This window comes from Apodemus sylvaticus, chromosome 3 (genome assembly GCF_947179515.1).
Source record: "Apodemus sylvaticus chromosome 3, mApoSyl1.1, whole genome shotgun sequence".
In the NCBI taxonomy this organism is placed as follows: domain Eukaryota; kingdom Metazoa; phylum Chordata; class Mammalia; order Rodentia; family Muridae; genus Apodemus; species Apodemus sylvaticus.
The window spans coordinates 35,327,725-35,346,364 of record NC_067474.1 but is presented as its reverse complement, the minus strand read 5'-3'; the positions used below and the strand labels follow the sequence as shown (position 1 = coordinate 35,346,364).

At 40.4% G+C, this 18,640-nt stretch overlaps 1 protein-coding gene across 1 annotated transcript in view; it reads right to left on the bottom strand.

Annotated features, from left to right (window-relative positions):
* Nucleotides 1–18,640, bottom strand: part of Usp45 (ubiquitin specific peptidase 45) — a 71,315-nt gene that overhangs the window by 34,573 nt on the left and 18,102 nt on the right. The window contains 4 exon segments of the mRNA XM_052176149.1: nucleotides 7,794–7,881; nucleotides 12,875–13,005; nucleotides 13,935–14,030; nucleotides 14,401–14,543. Of these exon segments, the coding sequence (XP_052032109.1) occupies nucleotides 7,794–7,881; nucleotides 12,875–13,005; nucleotides 13,935–14,030; nucleotides 14,401–14,543 (458 nt within the window).

The window sequence follows — 18,640 nt, the reverse complement described above, 5'->3', positions numbered from 1 at the left end:
TAAGAGGAAAACTCATAGCCCTGAGTGCCTCCAAAAAGAAAATGGAGAGAGCATACATTACCAACTTAATGACACACCTGAAAGCCCTAGAACAAAAAGAAGCTATTTCACCCAGGAGGAGTAGAAGGCAGGAAATCATCAAACTCAGGGCCGAAATCAATCAAGTAGAAACAAAGAGAACCATACAAAAAATCAACAAAACTAGGAGCTGGTTCTTTGAGAAAATCAACAAGATAGATAAACCCTTAGCCAGACTGACCAAAGGGCACAGAGAAAGTATCCAAATTAACAAACTTAGAAATGAAAAGGGAGACATAACAACGGAAACTGAGGAAATCCAAAAAATCATCAGATCCTACTACAAGAGCCTGTACTCAACACAACTGGAGAATCTGGAGGAAATGGACAATTTCCTTGAGAGATACCAAATACCAAAATTAAATCAGGACCAACTAGACCATCTAAACAGTCCCATAAAGCCTAAAGAAATAGAAGGAGTCATAGAAAGTCTTCCAACCAAAAAAAGCACAGGACCAGATGGTTTCAGTGCAGAATTCTACCAGACCTTCAAAGAAGAGTTAACACCAATACTCTTCAAACTATTCCACAAAATAGAAACAGAAGGAACACTACCCAATTCCTTCTACGAAGCCACAATTACGCTGATACCAAAGCCACACAAAGATCCAACAAAGAAAGAGAACTTCAGACCAATTTCCCTTATGAACATCGATGCAAAAATACTCAACAAAATTCTTGCCAACCGAATCCAAGAACACATCAAAACGATCATCCACCATGATCAAGTAGGCTTTATCCCGGGAATGCAGGGTTGGTTCAATATACGGAAATCCATCAATACAATCCACTACATAAACAAACTCAAAGAACAAAACCACATGGTCATTTCATTGGATGCTGAAAAAGCATTTGACAAAATTCAGCATCCTTTCATGCTTAAAGTCTTGGAGAGAACAGGAATTCAAGGCCCATACCTAAACATAGTAAAAGCAATATACAGCAAACCGGTAGCCAGCATCAAACTAAACGGAGAGAAACTTGAAGCAATCCCACTGAAATCAGGGACCAGACAAGGCTGCCCCCTTTCTCCTTATCTTTTCAATATTGTACTTGAGGTACTAGCTCGGGCAATTCGACAACATAAGGAGGTCAAAGGGATACAAATTGGAAAGGAGGAAGTCAAACTATCATTATTTGCAGACGACATGATCGTCTACCTAAGTGACCCAAAGAACTCCACTAGAGAGCTCCTACAGCTGATAAACAACTTCAGCAAAGTGGCAGGTTACAAAATCAACTCAAGCAAATCAGTGGCCTTCCTATACTCAAAGGATAAGCAGGCTGAGAAAGAAATTAGGGAAATGACCCCCTTCACAATAGCCACAAACAGTATAAAGTATCTTGGGGTGACTCTTACCAAACATGCGAAAGATCTGTATGGCAAGAACTTCAAGACTCTGAAGAAGGAAATGGAAGAAGACCTCAAAAAATGGGAAAACCTCCCATGCTCATGGATCGGTAGAATCAATATAGTTAAAATGGCCATTTTGCCTAAAGCACTATACAGATTCAATGCAATACCCATCAAAATCCCAACTCAATTCTTCACAGAGTTAGAAAGAGCAATTATCAAATTCATCTGGAACAACAAAAAACCCAGGATAGCTAAAACTATTCTCAGCAACAAAAGAAAATCTGGGGGAATCAGTATCCCTGACCTCAAGCAATACTACAGAGCAATAGTGTTAAAAACTGCATGGTATTGGTACAGTGACAGGCAGGAGGATCAATGGAACAGGATTGAAGATCCAGAAATGAACCCACACACCTATGGCCACTTGATCCTCGACAAAGAGGCTGAAAACATCCAATGGAAAAAAGATAGCCTTTTCAACAAATGGTGCTGGTTCAACTGGAGGTCAGCATGCAGAAGAATGCGAATTGATCCATCCTTGTCTCCTTGTACTAAGCTCAAATCCAAATGGATCAAGGACCTCCACATAAAGCCAGACACTCTGAAGCTAATAGAAAAGAAACTGGGGAAGACCCTTGAGGACATCGGTACAGGGAGAAAATTTCTGAACAGAACACCAATAGCGTATGCTCTAAGAGCAAGAATTGACAAATGGGACCTCATAAGGTTACAGAGTTTCTGTAAGGCAAAGGACACCATCAAGAGGACAGATCGGCAACCAACAAATTGGGAAAAGATCTTCACCAATCCTACATCAGATAGAGGGCTAATATCCAATATATATAAAGAACTCAAGAAGTTAGACTCCAGAAAACCGAACAACCCTATTAAAAAATGGGGTACAGAGTTAAACAAAGAATTCTCACCTGAAGAACTTCGGATGGCGGAGAAGCATCTTAAAAAATGCTCAACTTCATTAGTCATTAGGGAAATGCAAATCAAAACAACCCTAAGATTTCATCTTACACCAGTCAGAATGGCTAAGATTAAAAATTCAGGAGACAGCAGGTGTTGGAGAGGGTGCGGAGAAAGAGGAACACTCCTCCACTGCTGGTGGGGTTGCAAATTGGTACAACCACTCTGGAAAGCAGTCTGGCGGTTCCTCCGAAAACTGGGCACCTCACTTCCAGAAGATCCTGCTATACCACTCCTGGGCATATACCCAGAGGATTCCCCACCATGTAATAAGGATACATGCTCTACTATGTTCATAGCAGCCCTATTTATAATTGCCAGATGCTGGAAAGAACCCAGGTATCCCTCAACAGAAGAGTGGATACAAAAAATGTGGTATATCTACACAATGGAGTACTATTCAGCCATTAGAAACAATGAATTCATGAAATTCTTAGGCAAATGGATGGAGCTAGAGAACATCATACTAAGTGAGGTAACCCAGACTCAAAAGGTGAATCATGGTATGCACTCACTAATAAGTGGATATTAACCTAGAAAACTGGAATACCCAAAACATAATCCACACATCAAATGAGGTACAAGAAGAAAGGAGGAGTGGCCCCTGGTTCTGGAAAGACTCAGTGAAACAGTATTTGGCAAAACCAGAACGGGGAACTGGGAAGGGGTGGGAGGGAGGACAGGGGAAGAGAAGGGGGCTTACGGGACTTTCGGGGAGTGGGGGGGCTAGAAAAGGGGAAATCATTTGAAATGTAAATAAATTATATCAAAAAAAAAAAAAAATTCTCACAAAAAAATAATTCTAAATAACCCCAAGAGAATATTTTCCAACCTAATTGCATTTGAAATTTGAAAAATACAGTTGTCAATTTTCCAAGAAATACAATTTTTTAAAATATTTCTAGAAAAGACAGAAAATCATCTACCATCCCAGGAGGAGGAGGGAGGGAGAAGGAAAGAAGGGAAGAAGGAAGGAAGGAGGGAGGGAGGGAGAAAAGGAGGGAGGGAGGGAGGAAGGAAGGAAGGAAGGAAGGAAGGAAGGAAGGAAGGAAGGAAGACAAATAAAACCCTAATAATTTCACAGATTACCACCAAACCTGTTTTAAACAATAGAATAATAATTTTTTTAAAAAAGGTTCCAAGCTGGGTTGTAGTAATGAACGCGTTTAATCCCAGCACTAGGAAGGCAGAGGAAGGTTGGTCTCTAAGCTTGAATCCAGCCTGGTCTACAGAGTGGGTTCCCGGACAGCCAGGGCTGCACACAGAAAAGAAACCTGTGTCTCAAAATGACGACAACAACAAAAGTTCCAGACCACCTTTATGAAGTAGTGCAAAGGTCCAAAAATGACTCAGAGCAGAGGAAATAACTTGGTAGGTAGACTGCAGCCTGACAAACACAGGCCCTGCATTCAAACTCCAGTCCTGGGGTATGAAAAGGACCACCTGGCAAACGCACTGACGCCCAAGCCTATTCAATTAACATATTCTCCCTCTTAAGCTCCCAATTATACATCTATAATAAACTCTTAAAACAAAAAACAAACACACACACAAAATCACCTTCACATTCATGTTACAAGAAAGGGAAACACCCAGCGTAGAGCTGCTTTGACACACGCCAGGGTGCAGCCAGCTGAGACGTTCTGTCCTTCACATATCTTACTCAACAATGGATCAAAAGGATGTATCTTAAATAATAATGATAGTCTACTCTTAGTGACAGCTCAAATAAGAAGGTAAAAAACACAAAGAAAGCTTGAATCTGAAGGGGGAAAAGGCTACCCATAAAAGAACTGTTTATAGTAAATATAATTATATATTCTGTATATACACAAACATGTATAATTTTGACTCACATGTCCCCTTTAGCAATAGCATGTTCTTTAACTTTAAAGTCACAAGAAAGCCTTTAAGGGACCAGTGTGAAAGGTCTGTATTTACGTCATGTCTACACGGTTCTGGTGGCCGACAAGACTGAAGTCTCCTTCCACCCAGAAGCCCAGGGCAGTGCCACGTGTTCACCACAGCACACTCAGCATCTGTTCATTCCCAGGCGAGACAATGCAGCTCCCGCCTGCAGACGCACTGTAACTGACCAGCACGGCTGCTCTGCTTGTGAGGCTAACTACACGCACAGATGTGACGTTTTAATTTAACACACTATCTATGGCCCTCAAGTACAAGAATAAGAACAGCGTGTTCTGGCTGAGTTTTTATAGTACTTGTACAACAGAGAAAGACAATGCAAAGAAAAGTTTTTATCAATTTGCAATAATGTATGACTAGCATAATCAGCATACTTCTGCAGAAAAAAAACTATAAAGCTATAAGAAAATGTGAGCCAAATTTAGCTCAGGGGAATGTTAACATCTCCAAAACATACTTGTAAATTTCTTTTTTGTTGTTGTTGTTTTATTTTTGTTTTTGTTTTTGTTTTTTTTTTTGAGACAGGGTTTCTCTGTGTAGCCCTGGCTGTCCTGGAACTCACTCTATAGACCAGGCTGACCTCGAACTCAGATTTCCGCCTGCCTCTGCCTCCCAAGGGCTGGGATTACAGGTGTGTGCCACCACTGGCTGGCTTACTTGTAAATTTCTCAATTTATCTTTAAAAAAAGTATAACATGATGATGTAGTTACCCATCTGCTTATTCAGATGATAATATATTCAAAATGGTTGCAAGTCTCCAGGAAAGCAGACAGAACAACCTATATAACAGGTGTCTTTGCTTTCTTCCCTCTCAAATGCTCACCAAGCTGTAATAAATGTGTCCAACAGTATTCACAGAACTCCACCCACGTATAAAAGAAGACAAAAACTGTACCTTTCTCAGAGGAAGTCATAACTTAAGGAAAGCGATGGAAAATAGTAGCAATCTTTCTTTCGGCTTCCTGGGTTTGTGAGACAGGGTCTCACTATGTAGCCTAGGTTTGCCCAGAACTCCACCCTCCATCCTCTTGCTTCCGAAGCACAAAAAGGAACCAGAATGTGACACCATGCCAGAGCATTATGCAAATCCCATTTTTTTTAAAAAAATGGCTTATCTATTTTTATTTTATGTACGTCAGTGTTTAATATCTGCATGTTTATAAGTGTTGAGAGTGTTGGATCCCCTGGAACTAAGTTACAGACTTAACCATATGAGCTACCATATGGATCCTGGGAATTGAACCTGTGTACTCTGGAAGAGCATCTAGTGCTCTTAAGAGCTGAGCCAGCTTCCCAACCACCATGACGCAAATCTTAACAGACGGTAGTCGGGCTCAAAATCAAAGTACACATAAAAATGGCAGAACAGAAGGACGGGAGTGGGGGGCCCAAAAGCTGAGGCCAACTGAGTAAGAACGCCAGAGAAGGCTGTTATTACGGCTCATGCAGCTCTGTAGAGCGGAGGAATCAACTCAGTCTTCTGCTGAGATAGTTTTTAAGAAAACATCAGAACCCTGACTCTCTCCACTAAAATAGCCACTAATACAATTAATTAATAAAATTACATAGTTCAAACAAAGCAGACGTTTTGCAGACTTGCATGGCTTCTGTAAGGCCCTGGATGAGTGAAGGATGGTGGGGGAACTTACTGTGCCAGAGAAGCACTCTGTTTATACTTGACTGCTGTGTTTCATATTACCACATAGATTAAGGGTATTTGCTTTGAGAAGAGAAGGTTTTACCTTATTATCTAATTAAAACTACTAGAGTGGCCCATAGCACATGTAAGACAGTAATTCCAAAACTGAATGTGGGCCTACAACTGCTACAAGCACTTAGCAATGCCAGCTTTGAGAAAGGCAGAAAATCCAGGATTAGCATATTTTTCTCTTTGGGTAACATAAAACAAGCCTCAGGTTCAAGGCCAGCCTGGATTATACAGCAAGACCCGCTTTAAAGACCCAGGGAGGACGAGAATGGCATCTAAAAGGGTCTGGGCTTGATGTGGGGGACGTCTGAGGTGACAGTGCAAGTGCCTGCTTGCATCCCTCCTCCTGCTCCTCCTCCTCCTCCTCCTGCTCCTCTTCCTGCTCCTTCTCCTCCTCCTCCTGCTCCTCTTCCTGCTCCTCCTCCTCCACCCCACCTCCTCCTGCTCCTCCACCTCCTCCTGCTCCTCCTCCTGCTCCTCTTCCTCCTCCTGCTCCTCCTCTTCCTCCTGCTCCTCTTCCTGCTCCTGCTCCTCCTCCACCTCCTCCTGCTCTTCCTCCTCCTGCTCCTCCTCATTCTCACACCTTATCTAAAACCAATTACTCCCAAAAGATGCCATTTCCAAACATCATTAACATGTGACTTTAGGAATTAGGTCTCCAATACAGGTACTTTTAGGGAACACATCAGAAATATAGTAATGTCGAATATGTGCTGTATATCTGACATCGTTAACATTTTGTGCCCTCACTGATAAATTACATACTATCTACATGTAATCCCCCAAAAGTTAAATTTCATAAACAACCAGTAAGTTACAGAATAGGACTGGAATGAGCACTGTCTCAGGAGCCTGCTTTAGCAGCTGTTCTTTTTGAAGAATGTTTCTTGATTTTCCAGATCAGGCTGAAGTTCTACACCCTAAGCCATGGTGTGGAACCTAATCCAGCCTGAGATAACAATCTACTCTGAGAATTGCAAATCACAACAGTCAGTCTAGGTTTTGCACACGTGAAACTGAAGTATGCAAATTACAATAACGATGAGCTGACTTTCAACATGAGAAGTAAATACTGCTCAGTCTGCTGACAGAAACGAACAGATTCTAAAAGCCAGAGCGGTCAGAGGAAAGGAGAATGGGGGGTAAGGAGACCATACTCCAGACTGCTGTCCATCTTCCAAGATTTATAGACCTTGGCTTTATCTCCTTGGACTCAATATTCATTAAGACATCTCTACCCTTACTTTTTTCTTTCTTTTTTTTCTTTCTCTCACTCCTTCCTTTCCCTCCTTCTTTTCTGTGACAGGGTCTCGCTATGTGGACCAGGCTGGCCTCCAACTCACAGAGATCCTCCTGACTTTGCCTCCCTTGAACTGGGATTAAAGCATACACCACCTCTCCTGGCTCCTTTTCCTTGCTGGGGATCCCACTATAAACTTCTGGGCCCAAACAATCCTCCTTCACCAGCCTCTCACGTATCTGGACTATAAATCTGCAACACAGTGAGTTTTGTCTCTAAGCTACTTTGAATTATTTTGTTTGATTTATTTTAAAAGCTAAGAGACATTAAGAAAAAGAAAAACAGGGCTTTATACTTTTATATGAAAGTATAAAAGAAATTAACTTACTGAGGAAAGGCAAAAATGTAGATAAAAATTACTTCTCACTATATTTTAACATTAGAGAAATCATTCTAGATCCATACCATTGTCTTTAAGAGAACACGTGACAAACATTAAGAATCTGACCTTCGTCTCCTCTGTCCTCACTGCATCCAACAAATGGTGCAGAAGCTCCTGGCTGTCCTGTTGCTGGAAACCTTTAAACCGAGGAGCCCTATGATGTGAAAACAAAGCAGAAAAGAAAAAAAATCATTCCACGAATCACGAGCAACACATCAGTCTTACTTAAGATCATTGTGAAATAATGTTGTCAGTTTGCTACTTTTCAATTAAACAGACAAGATGCTATTTCTCTTCCAGGGAAAAGGAGCCATCAGGTACACACTGCCAACAAATGGCTACCTTTTATTAATCAAACCATACACGGTACTGACAGTTTTATGCACTTTTAACTTCTTTATCCCCAAAGTCACTGAATGAGGGACCAAAAGAGTTAATAAGCAAAGTCATACAGCCAGCAAGAGAAATAGCACTCAGATCCAAGCCTCTGTGATTTATCATTTTACCTTGAAGAGCAAAAAGATTAAGATTCATTCTGTATCCTTTTTTTTAGGTTTATTTATTCATTTTGTATGATTACACTGTAGCTGTCTTCAGACACACCAGAAGAGGGCATTGGATCCTATTACAGATGGTTGTGAGCTACCATATAGTTGCTGGGAATTGAACTCAGGACCTCTGGAAGGACCTCTTAACCACTGAGCCTTATCTCCAGCCCTGCATCTCCATTCTGCATCTTAATATATTCATTTGCTTTCTGTTTTAGAAGAAATATATCAGTTACAGAATGAATCTTAATATAACTGTATATGCTAACTATGAGATATACTCCTCCTACAGATTTTACAATTAGATTTCCTGTGTGACTGAATTAGACAGTTAAGTACTATGCATATAGATACTAAAAGCCAATATTTTGTAGATTTTGGTAATTTTTAGTCTGGAAAAGAACAGTCCTGGGGATATCACAATATCTGACTTCAGTGTATTCTAAGAGCGACAGTAACCAAGCCAGAATGGCAGTGGCACAGAAACAGTTATGTTTGCCAACAGGGTAAACAGACACTATAACACAAACACACACTTCAATAAAGGTGTCAAAGGCAGAGGGGAAGGAGTGACGGCCGCTTCAGCAAGCAGTGCTGAGAGAGCTCTGTATCCGCACAGAGAAGAATAAAACTCGATGCCATCCTCTGTAACAGTCAAAACAAAATGCGTAAGACCTTGATGTCACCTGAAATGTTGAAACTACTCAAAGAAACTTCAAGACACAGGCAAAGACGTTCTGACAGCTCCAATAGATTATAAAATAATAGCAAAACTAACAAGTGAGACTGCATGAAATTAAACTTTTCACACAAAAGCAAACAATAACCAGCATGAAGAGACTGCCTTTGGATTAAGGGGAAAACCCCTTACCATAAATGACTAGATGAGTATCTAGAATATCTATATAAAGAGGGAAAGGAGGAAGGGAGGGAGGGAAGGAAAGAGGGAGGTCGACAAGGAGGGAGGGAGGGAGGGAGAGAAGAAGGAAGGAAGGAAGGAAGGAAAGAAGGAAGGAAGGATAGTTTTATGTGTATGAGTATTTTGCCTGCATGTATGTCTGTGAACACAGGCATGCAGTTTCCAGGAGGCCAGAAGAGGGTAATGGATCCACTGGGATTTGAGTTACAGACAGTTGCTAATTATTATCTCAATATTAGTAACCGAACTCAGTCATCTGGACAAAGATAGTGTTCTTAACTGCTAAGTAACCTAGTCCCTATATCTTGAGAACTGTAAAAGTCCTTACCACTTTCTTTTTAAAAAGTGTGTGTGTAAAAAAAAAAAAGTGTGTGTGTGTGTGTGTGTGTGTGTGTGTGTGTGTGTGTGCTTGTGTATTTATGTGTACTACCTGTGTGCTAGTGCCTTCTGAGGTCAGAAGAACAGCATGTTGGATCACTGGAACTATGGCTGCTATTGATATGAGTACTGAAAACTTAAATCTGGTCTTCTGTAAGAACAGTGATTGTTTTTAATCTCTGGGCCATCTTTCCATTACTTCTGCCTCTTCCTTACAGCACCAATTTTGCTAAGTGAGATGGTTTAAATCTGAAATGTCCTTCAAGGCTCATGTGCTTAAGTACTTGGTCCCCAAGCTGCTGGTGCTGTTTTGGGGAGGTTATGGAACTTTGGGACATAAGGCTGAGTTGGTGGTGTTAGGCCAACAGGATTACAGGCTGGCTGTATGTCCATCTGAGTCCAGTCTCCTCTCTGCTTCTTGGTCCATGGAAATTGAAAAAAAACTGCATGACAGGATCCTACTATCACCCTGGTCTAGTTGGCATTCCATCTCCACCATGATGGGTGGCATCCACTGGAACTCTGAGCTCAAATGAACCTCTCTTCCTTCAGTTGTATCTGTCAGATGTATTGTTGTAATGGTGGGGAAAAAATTAATACACTACGGCACATTGCCTATGAATGTTCATCTTATTAAATAGGCTAAATGTCTTCATACATTTGGTATCTGTTAGCTTTTTAAAAACTAAGTTTGAAGGTCTCTTGATATTGGTACCTCATATAAGTTTCTTCAACCAACCAGACCCCCCCAGAGCTCCCAGGGACTAAGCCATCAACCAAGGAGTACACATGGCTCTGGCTGCTTATGTAGCAGAGGAATGCCTTGTCAGGCATCAATGGGAGGGGAGGTTCTTGGTCCTATGAAGGCTAGATAGATGCCCCAGTGTAGGGGCATCAAGGGCAGGAAGGTAGGAGGGGAGGGGAGGAAGCAGGGGGAGAGAAGATGGGATAGGGGGTTTCTGGGAAGGGGGAGGGGACTGGGAAAGGGGATAACATTTGAAATGTAAATAAAGAAAATATCCAATAATAAAAACATAAAAAATTATTGTAAGTTATTGGATTATGTTTCCAAGTTCTCAGTAAAAGATTGAAAAAAGAATCATAGGTTAAATTTTTTCCAGGGATTATTTAGAAGGCAATAAACAGTTTGTAAATGGTGAAGATGGAGCTACAGGAAGCTTTTTTGTTGTTCAGAAATGATCTCTACCCTGCGGGTCTGCTTAAAGACCACGCCTGAGGGATTCTTGTTTCTGTTCTAGTTGATTTCACCAGCACCGCGTGGTTGGTTTTGACAGCACAAGTCTATTGTGTAATTTCTACTTCTTGTGATGTCAGCTGTGGAGGCTCATATAACAGTGGGACTTGGCTTTAGCCTGAGTTTTTCTGATAAGATATTATTATCTTATCTATCCCCATAAGATGCTATTTGCAGCTACCTAGCAAAAGAGTAACTAAAGTGGTGTTTTCTCCTCTATGTTAGCTTTAGGGCCAATTCACTTAATCTCATGGCAGGTATATTAGTGCACTGTGAGGTGGATGCTATTTTTTGAGAAAAACTAGGAATACTATTTAAAGTACTAGATTCTAGGTCATAAGAGCTGCTGGACTGGTATTTAGTGGTGGATAGCTTATTCCTCTTTAGTCTTCTCAAGTAGAAAAAGGTAGTTCATTCTCACAAATTCTTTAACAATTTGTTTTATATTAAATGAGATATTTATTGAAAATTTGTTTTGTGCTACATTTAGTGTTAGTTTGTGTTCTTTTGATAAAATTCATTTTAGATTGGACTGAATTACAAGAGTAGCTTGCATTACGGTGGAACATTCACCTTAACACTGGACTTTGTTAAGACTTTAAGATTTGTGTATTAGTGTGTCTTCACTAGACAAACAATTGGTTCTATTTTGACGTCCTCATGTACGTTTCATCCCCTGTACCTGGTCCTTTACTCTTCCCAAATATTCCCTTTTCACTTTCATATTGGATTTAGTTTTATTGAGATGTCTACATATGAGGAAAATGTGAATTTCTCTGAATCTGGCTTATTTGACTTAAAATTTTAGTCTCCTGTTCCATCGATTTCTTTGCAAACATTACATTTTTTTTTCTTTATGCCTGCATACAACTGTGTTGTGTAGGCATACATTTTCTTTATCCATTTGTGCACTGACAACACCCAAACTAACACTGTATACTGTGACTGGGCTGTTGTGACTAGTGCTGTAGTGAACATGAGTGTACCTAACCTTTGTGTGCTGACGTCAATGCTCAGTTACAGTAGTGCTGGGTCATTGGTCAATCTGCTTTTAGTTTTCTGAGGAACAGAAATGCCCAGTCACATCTTGACTCTGCTTTGATAACCCCCCACCAATAACAATGCTCCAATGTTAGCAGGACATAGTCATAGGTGATTATGTAGCCCCTTACTCATTTATTACCTACAAAAGGCTGAGATACTCGGTTTCAGACCAGGAACAAATGCTGAGGTGCACATTTTACATACCAAAGCACACCTGGAGCCCAGGTTCTCCCAGCACCCCTCACCCCTACTTGGCATACCCAGCCCCCACCCTGAACTTTCCAGTCTAGGGCAGGCTGCCCTCCTCCATTGGCTTTCTAATACATAATCTAGATTTCGCTCTCCCCACTTTTCCTTCTCTTGTCTCTCTCTGCACACACTTTCTCTCTCTCTTCTCTCTCCCTTCTTTCTCCCTCCCCAGCGTGAGCTCCCTGGTCTCTGTCTTTGAGGATAGTGGACTCAGTTTCACAATAAACCTGTGTTTATATATTCCAATCTGGCTTAAACTGGCTCACTTCGCCAGCAGAGAAGTAACGTATCACACAAGGCACCAACAAAAGAAACTTATCTTTTATGCTACCTTCCAGAATTCACAGCAGGGTGATGTCTCGAGTCTAGGCCCAGCCTGACCATCCAATCCCATCTCCAGAAACCTATGTCCAGAAACTACACAGCACAAAAACAGCTGGTGTCCTGATAGAAACATACATATATAACACTGCATCATAGACGAGTCAGGACAGACTTCGTTTGAGTCTCAGTGTGTTGACCACATACTAGGTGAGCTACTTAATTTCTGAGATTGTTTCCTAACATATAAAATGGGGATGGACAATCACTTCTTCAGAGGATGCTGACAGTTCCCACAAAGCACACAGATGCGGCTAGCAGATATTGCCTCTTTGTCTTGGCAGCAACTAAGCAGGAGCAGCAACCTTGCTGTGGGAATGCTGCATTAGTACTTTGACCTCACTGTTCATATTAAGAATACAGACACACTCACTTCTGACAAAGCTGATTGAAAAGAACTTTAGGAGAGAGCGGTCCTTTTTCAGCCTCCTTCATGCTGTGAAGAAACAGGAACAAGGCTGAAGTCAATGGTCCTGGGCTTGAAAGTTCCACCACTAACGGCTCCTTTGAAAACATGATCAATGCCATGTCAGAAATACATAATTTCAAAACAAAACATTGCCAAGAATCCAAGAGCTATACTTTATTTAAATGGCAGTAACTAAATTATCTCAAGTATATTAACTTTTAGTCCTTCATCTGTAAAATACTGAAAAAACAGAAAAACGAGATTAACTGAGTCCAGTTACAGAAATGCAGGTATTCTAAAGAGACTTGTGTCACTCAATATGAAACAATGGACCCCAAAGAAGGGACCTTCCCTAGAGTAACAAGGTCTTACTGTGGATGTTAGTTAGGCTGGCTTCTGAATGCCAGTGACTGCTTTTTGTTATTTTTTTCTTTCTCATTAGCTTAAATGCCGTCATGAGACTAGACGTTAAGCACCTTTACATGAAGAGCTGATGAGGTGACTGCTTGCCAGCCACAGGCACTGCTGCTGAGCCCAGCGGCCTTGGAGTTCAACCCCAGGAACCACGTCGGAGAGAAATGAATGCCACAAGTTGCCCTCTGACCCCAACCTGCATCTTGCCATGCACGCATGTCCACACCAAATAAATAAATTATTAATAAAAGTATTTTAAGCCTTTAGATGTTAAATATTTTCATCTAAGTTTAAAGAACAACAACAAAAACCTTAATCTGATTACATATTACCATTTACTACAAAACAAAGGTCCTGAACATTTTGCAGTTTGACTCTTAATTTTTTCTATACACATAAAAACTGCTTCAATAATTTTGTACCTTTTGAACCATGATATGTCTGAATTACAGCATATCTTAAAGTTATGATTTATGAAAAAGTTACCTGATTATTTTTATGAGTCATTCTGAATTATATTTTAGAGACCTCTGACTAATTTGTCAGTTTAGAGAAACAGAGTAAGTATTTTGGAAACAGGTTTCATGTGGCTCTTGTAGTTGTTACTCACCAGCTGTGGAGCTGACGAAAGCGAAATCTTGAACTTGGTGCCATCTTCTTTTATCTCATTCATCAGTTCAAAAAGAATGTAAGTCTGAGCCAAGTTCTAAACAACAGAAAAGGCCAAGCCTCCTGATTCAGTTATAGCACGTCTCTGACCTGATGAAATGAATGCTCTAAAAGATTCAAAACTTGTGTAGCACAGCAGAACACGTTCATTTACAATGTAAAGGCTTAGAGGGATGCACTCTACGCCTGTCAGTCTGACTAAGGAAGCAATGGAAGACAACAGACTTCCGAGTAGCACTGCTGAGTGCATACGCCGTCATGACCAACAACTACCCAAGAAAAACAGAAAGAACTGGGTAGAGTAACAGTGAACAGTTCTGGGCAGTCTATACTGCAGCTGTGTGTGTGTTCATATTAACTAGTTCAAATAACCATTATAGTTTGCAAAGCGTTCTGAGGGCTCTTACCTGAATGACTGCATTAAAAAAGCAAGTATTTCCTAAGTTTATAATCCCTTTGACGGATGGCACAGCATAGCCTTTCCTTCCTTTCTTTATTTCACCTGCTTCACGTTTTTCTTCACAAAGTTTTATGATTCTAGAAAATGCACCTAGGAGTTACAGAAAACGTAACTGGCATGAAGTACAAGACTAACTTTGAGTCACTTGACAATTTAAATATATCATTTAAAACCAAACAAGAAGACCGTCAATAAAAGTATCTTTGGTTTTACATTTTACCACTGTTGAACTCACTCTAATATAGGTGTCTGTACCTGACATCTCGTTACAGAATAATTTCTGTAAGCAGATGGACTTAAACATTTAAAAAAGAGGAAGGTAAAAAGATCTTCCTTTTAAATGCCATTCCCCAAAACCAAAGGAGTGGGTGCTGAGGACAAGTTGACTCTATTTCTCCTGAGCAAAGTCGGCAAATGAACCACAACACTGCCGTTGTGCCGGAGAATGAGGAAGAGCTCAACAGTGAGGGCCACTCGCATTTGGTGGAATACTCCGACAATTACAGCACTTGGAAGGAGGAAGCAAAATGGCCAGAAATTCAAGGTCATCTTCAGCTACAAATACAGTTTGAAGTCAGCCTGGGCTACATAAGATCTTGGTCAGAACAAACAAACCATTGGCATTAATGAAGATTTGAACATCAAGGTAAATAAGGGTGTTAAAACAGATGATTACAGAATGAATGCAAAGTTTTGAATGAGATTAAGTGGTAAGGGAAAATTCTGTTGTTTTTCTTTTTCTAACTTAAAAACATTTTAATATACAGAGGTATTTCTGACTACATGTATGCCTACATGCCTAATGCCCATAAAGGCCAAAGAGGGCATTGGATCCCAGACAATAAAGTTATAGATGGTTGAGTCACCATGTGGGTGATGGGAATCAAACCCAGATCTTCTGAAATGCAGTCAGTGCTCTCAACTGCTATGCCATCTCTTCAGCCCCAAAAGGGAAAACTTTCTTTGTCTCTGTTCTTGAGACAGGGTCTCACTACATAGCTCAGGCTGTACCAGAACTCATTATGTAGACTAGGCTGTCCTCAATCTCCACAGAGATCCACCTGCTGCTGCCTCCTAAGTGTTGGAAGTCAAGTTGAGCACCACCACCTCAGGCTCAGGCTCAGGGGGAAACTTTTGATGAAAAGATAACTAGCAAACAGGAGAAAGGACAGGGTCAGGAAAACTTCCATCTAACAGTGATGATGCCCTTTTATAAGTTTGGCAACTTTCCTGTGAGTTTGAAGTTTTAAAAGCTAAAATAGTTTAATGGGATCATAGCATACTATGAAAAAGTAAAATATCTCAGTAATAAAACGTGAATGGCATGTTTGTACTAGACAACTTAGATAACTAGTACAGATCTGAAAATTGCATTATTATTTCTTTTTTTTTTTTTTTTGAAACAGGGTTTATGCAGCTCTGGCTGACCTAAAACTTGCCATGTAGATCTGGTTGGTTTTGAACTTGCTTTATTAGTTTTTCAATGACAATTAACATTTATAAACTGACACACTGATCTATGTAATTGTAACTCAATTGTAACTATGTAAATGTAACTCCAAACCATCACAGAAGGGACGTGATGTGGCTCACTTCAGAGCCGAGCACACACGAAGCCCTATGTGCACTCCCTCTTCCACAGAGAACCAGGCTGGTGGCAGATGCAGATAATCCCAGCATGTGGAAGGGGCAAGCAGCAAAACCAGAAACTCAAGGTCATCCTCAGCAACAAAGTGAATTTGAGGCCAACCTGGGATACATAAAATCCTGTCTTAAAAAACAAACAAACAAACATTTTATAGTTATCCCCTGATGTACCAACAACAGACTGTGATTCCTGGACTTCCAAATCACAGATCCTCGAGTCCTTCATGCCCTTAGGAATTTATCAGGCATAAAAAGGTTGAATTTCTATCGGAGTTACTACCTGATCTTGTGAATTTTCACTGATACTGGATTCTTGTTCCTTTTATTCACATATATAATTTTATACAATAATGGCTTTCATTGTTTTTGACATATTTCCCCCTCATTATTATACCCTTGGTTTCCTCCTAGGCTTGCTGATGCCTGCTTCCCAGCTAATCCCATTTCTATGTCCCATGGCTGTTTTGGTGGTGATGGTGCTGTTTTGGTGACCCATTTTTAGTGTTTCTCCCAAGACCACAGGTGAGGAACCATGTACAAGAGCAATGGCTCCTTCTAGAGGCTATGCACTAAATGAAATGTCCTCTCTGTGACAGGAGCTCAAAAGACTTAGGGTTACAGCAGTAATATTCCAATTATAAACCCATCACTTTACAACCTAAACTCCCATCAATGACTTATGTTCAATGATTATAGAATAATTATAAAAGACAAAATTATTATAAATTTGTGCAGCTCTGAACAAATGAATCCTGTGTTTAACATCCTTAGGAAGTGCTGTTCTGATATGTAACATATCTGAGACAAGGGCTCACGTAGCCTTAGGTAGGTGGGATCCTCCTGCTTCAGGATTACAGACAATTATCAACAGGCCCAGCTGTATGCAGTGTTGAGGATGGAACCCAGGACTCTCACATCCTAGCCAAGCACTCTATCAACTGAAATTACCAGTCTTGTTCTTTTACCTCTTTACATAAAAACAATGGTTGGAAGAAATAAACTACAGAGGAAGTATAAATTAGTAGAAGTACAAACAAAAATTAAAAGTGTCCTAGAAATAAATAACATTTAATTTTCAAAAATTTTTTAAATTTAAATTCATACAATTTATGTGTCTGTGTACCTCATTAATCCATCCCTTTTTAAAACATCTGGGACGACATCCCAAAGTAAACAATGTTCATAAGACCATCTGGACAAAACTGCAGGCAAAAAAAAAGCATAAACATATGGAAAAACAGATTTCCCCCGTCCCTTCAGCAGCAAGGAACGACAAATGTCAGAGCTGGAGATAACCACGCTTCACTGTGCGAGGCTGTGCGGCACCACCTGGCTCTCCAAGCACAGCCACCAAATAAGGACAGCACTGCCAGGAAGAGCGCGCCTGCGGGGCAGCAGCAATAAACACAGTTGATTTCACGGTTAAATAGCCACTTCACACAAGGGCCAAGGGTCTGTTTGTGCACTTGTACAAGTCTATGAGAAAATATCCAACATCAGCCATGGTATTAGGCAGTTTAAATAGATCAGTATTTTAACGAGAAAACACAGTACTGTTTTCTAAAAGCTACTTTTTTATTTAAAGAAATAGGGGAAGTTTTAGAATATGGAACAGTTTAAATTCAACTGGCTTACGGAATGTCCATAGTGTGCCAGGTACCATATGAGCCACTATTTGTTACTTATATGGAAAACTTGTGATTAAAGACCAGAAAGGATAGAGTTGGACACAAAGCCTTGGATTTATGGTATTATCATAGCAAAGTTAAGTATACATTTTGTACATTTATTCACGAGAGAATTGTCTGCAGAAAGCCAAGAGCCAAGATTCTATTTTAAAAGGGGGTGGTGGTGTGTGGACAAGTCAATTATCTTACACCTAAAGGTACGAGTGTTTTTGCTATCATGTACAGTTTATGTACGAACGGGCTCAAACCCAGGTTTGAAGCCCTAGGCAAATCTATGTAAGCATGCTAGATAATGAACTGCATCATAGCCCAGCCACTTTCAAAAACACAGAACCACAGATCCTAAAGATTCAACTTCGCGGGGCAGTGGTGACGCACGCCTGTAATCCTAGCACTCTGGGAGGCAGAGGCAGGAGGATTTCTGAGTTCGAGACCAGCCTGGTCTACAGAGTGAGTTCCAGGATAGCCAGGGCTCTACAGAGAAACCCTGTCTCGAAAAAACTAAATCCAAAAAACCAAAAAAAAAAAAAAAAAAAAAAAAAAAAAACAGATTCAACTTCAAGAATTTTTGAAGTATCTTATAATGAAAAGGGCAAAGCTGCTACAATAAAAAATTTTAGAAAGAACATAAAAATATTTCTATTACATTCATTTTTTACCTCAAGTTTTACCCATAAGTTAAAAAAGGCAGACGGACAAGACTTGGAGGCTGGAGAGATAGCTCAGCATTAAAGAGTATGTACTATTCTTGCAGAGGCCTGAGTTTGCTTCCCAGCACCAAGTCAAGTCAGTCCTCCAATTTCAGAGGGTTGGATGCCCTCTTCTGGACTCCACAGGCAACTCTACTCACAG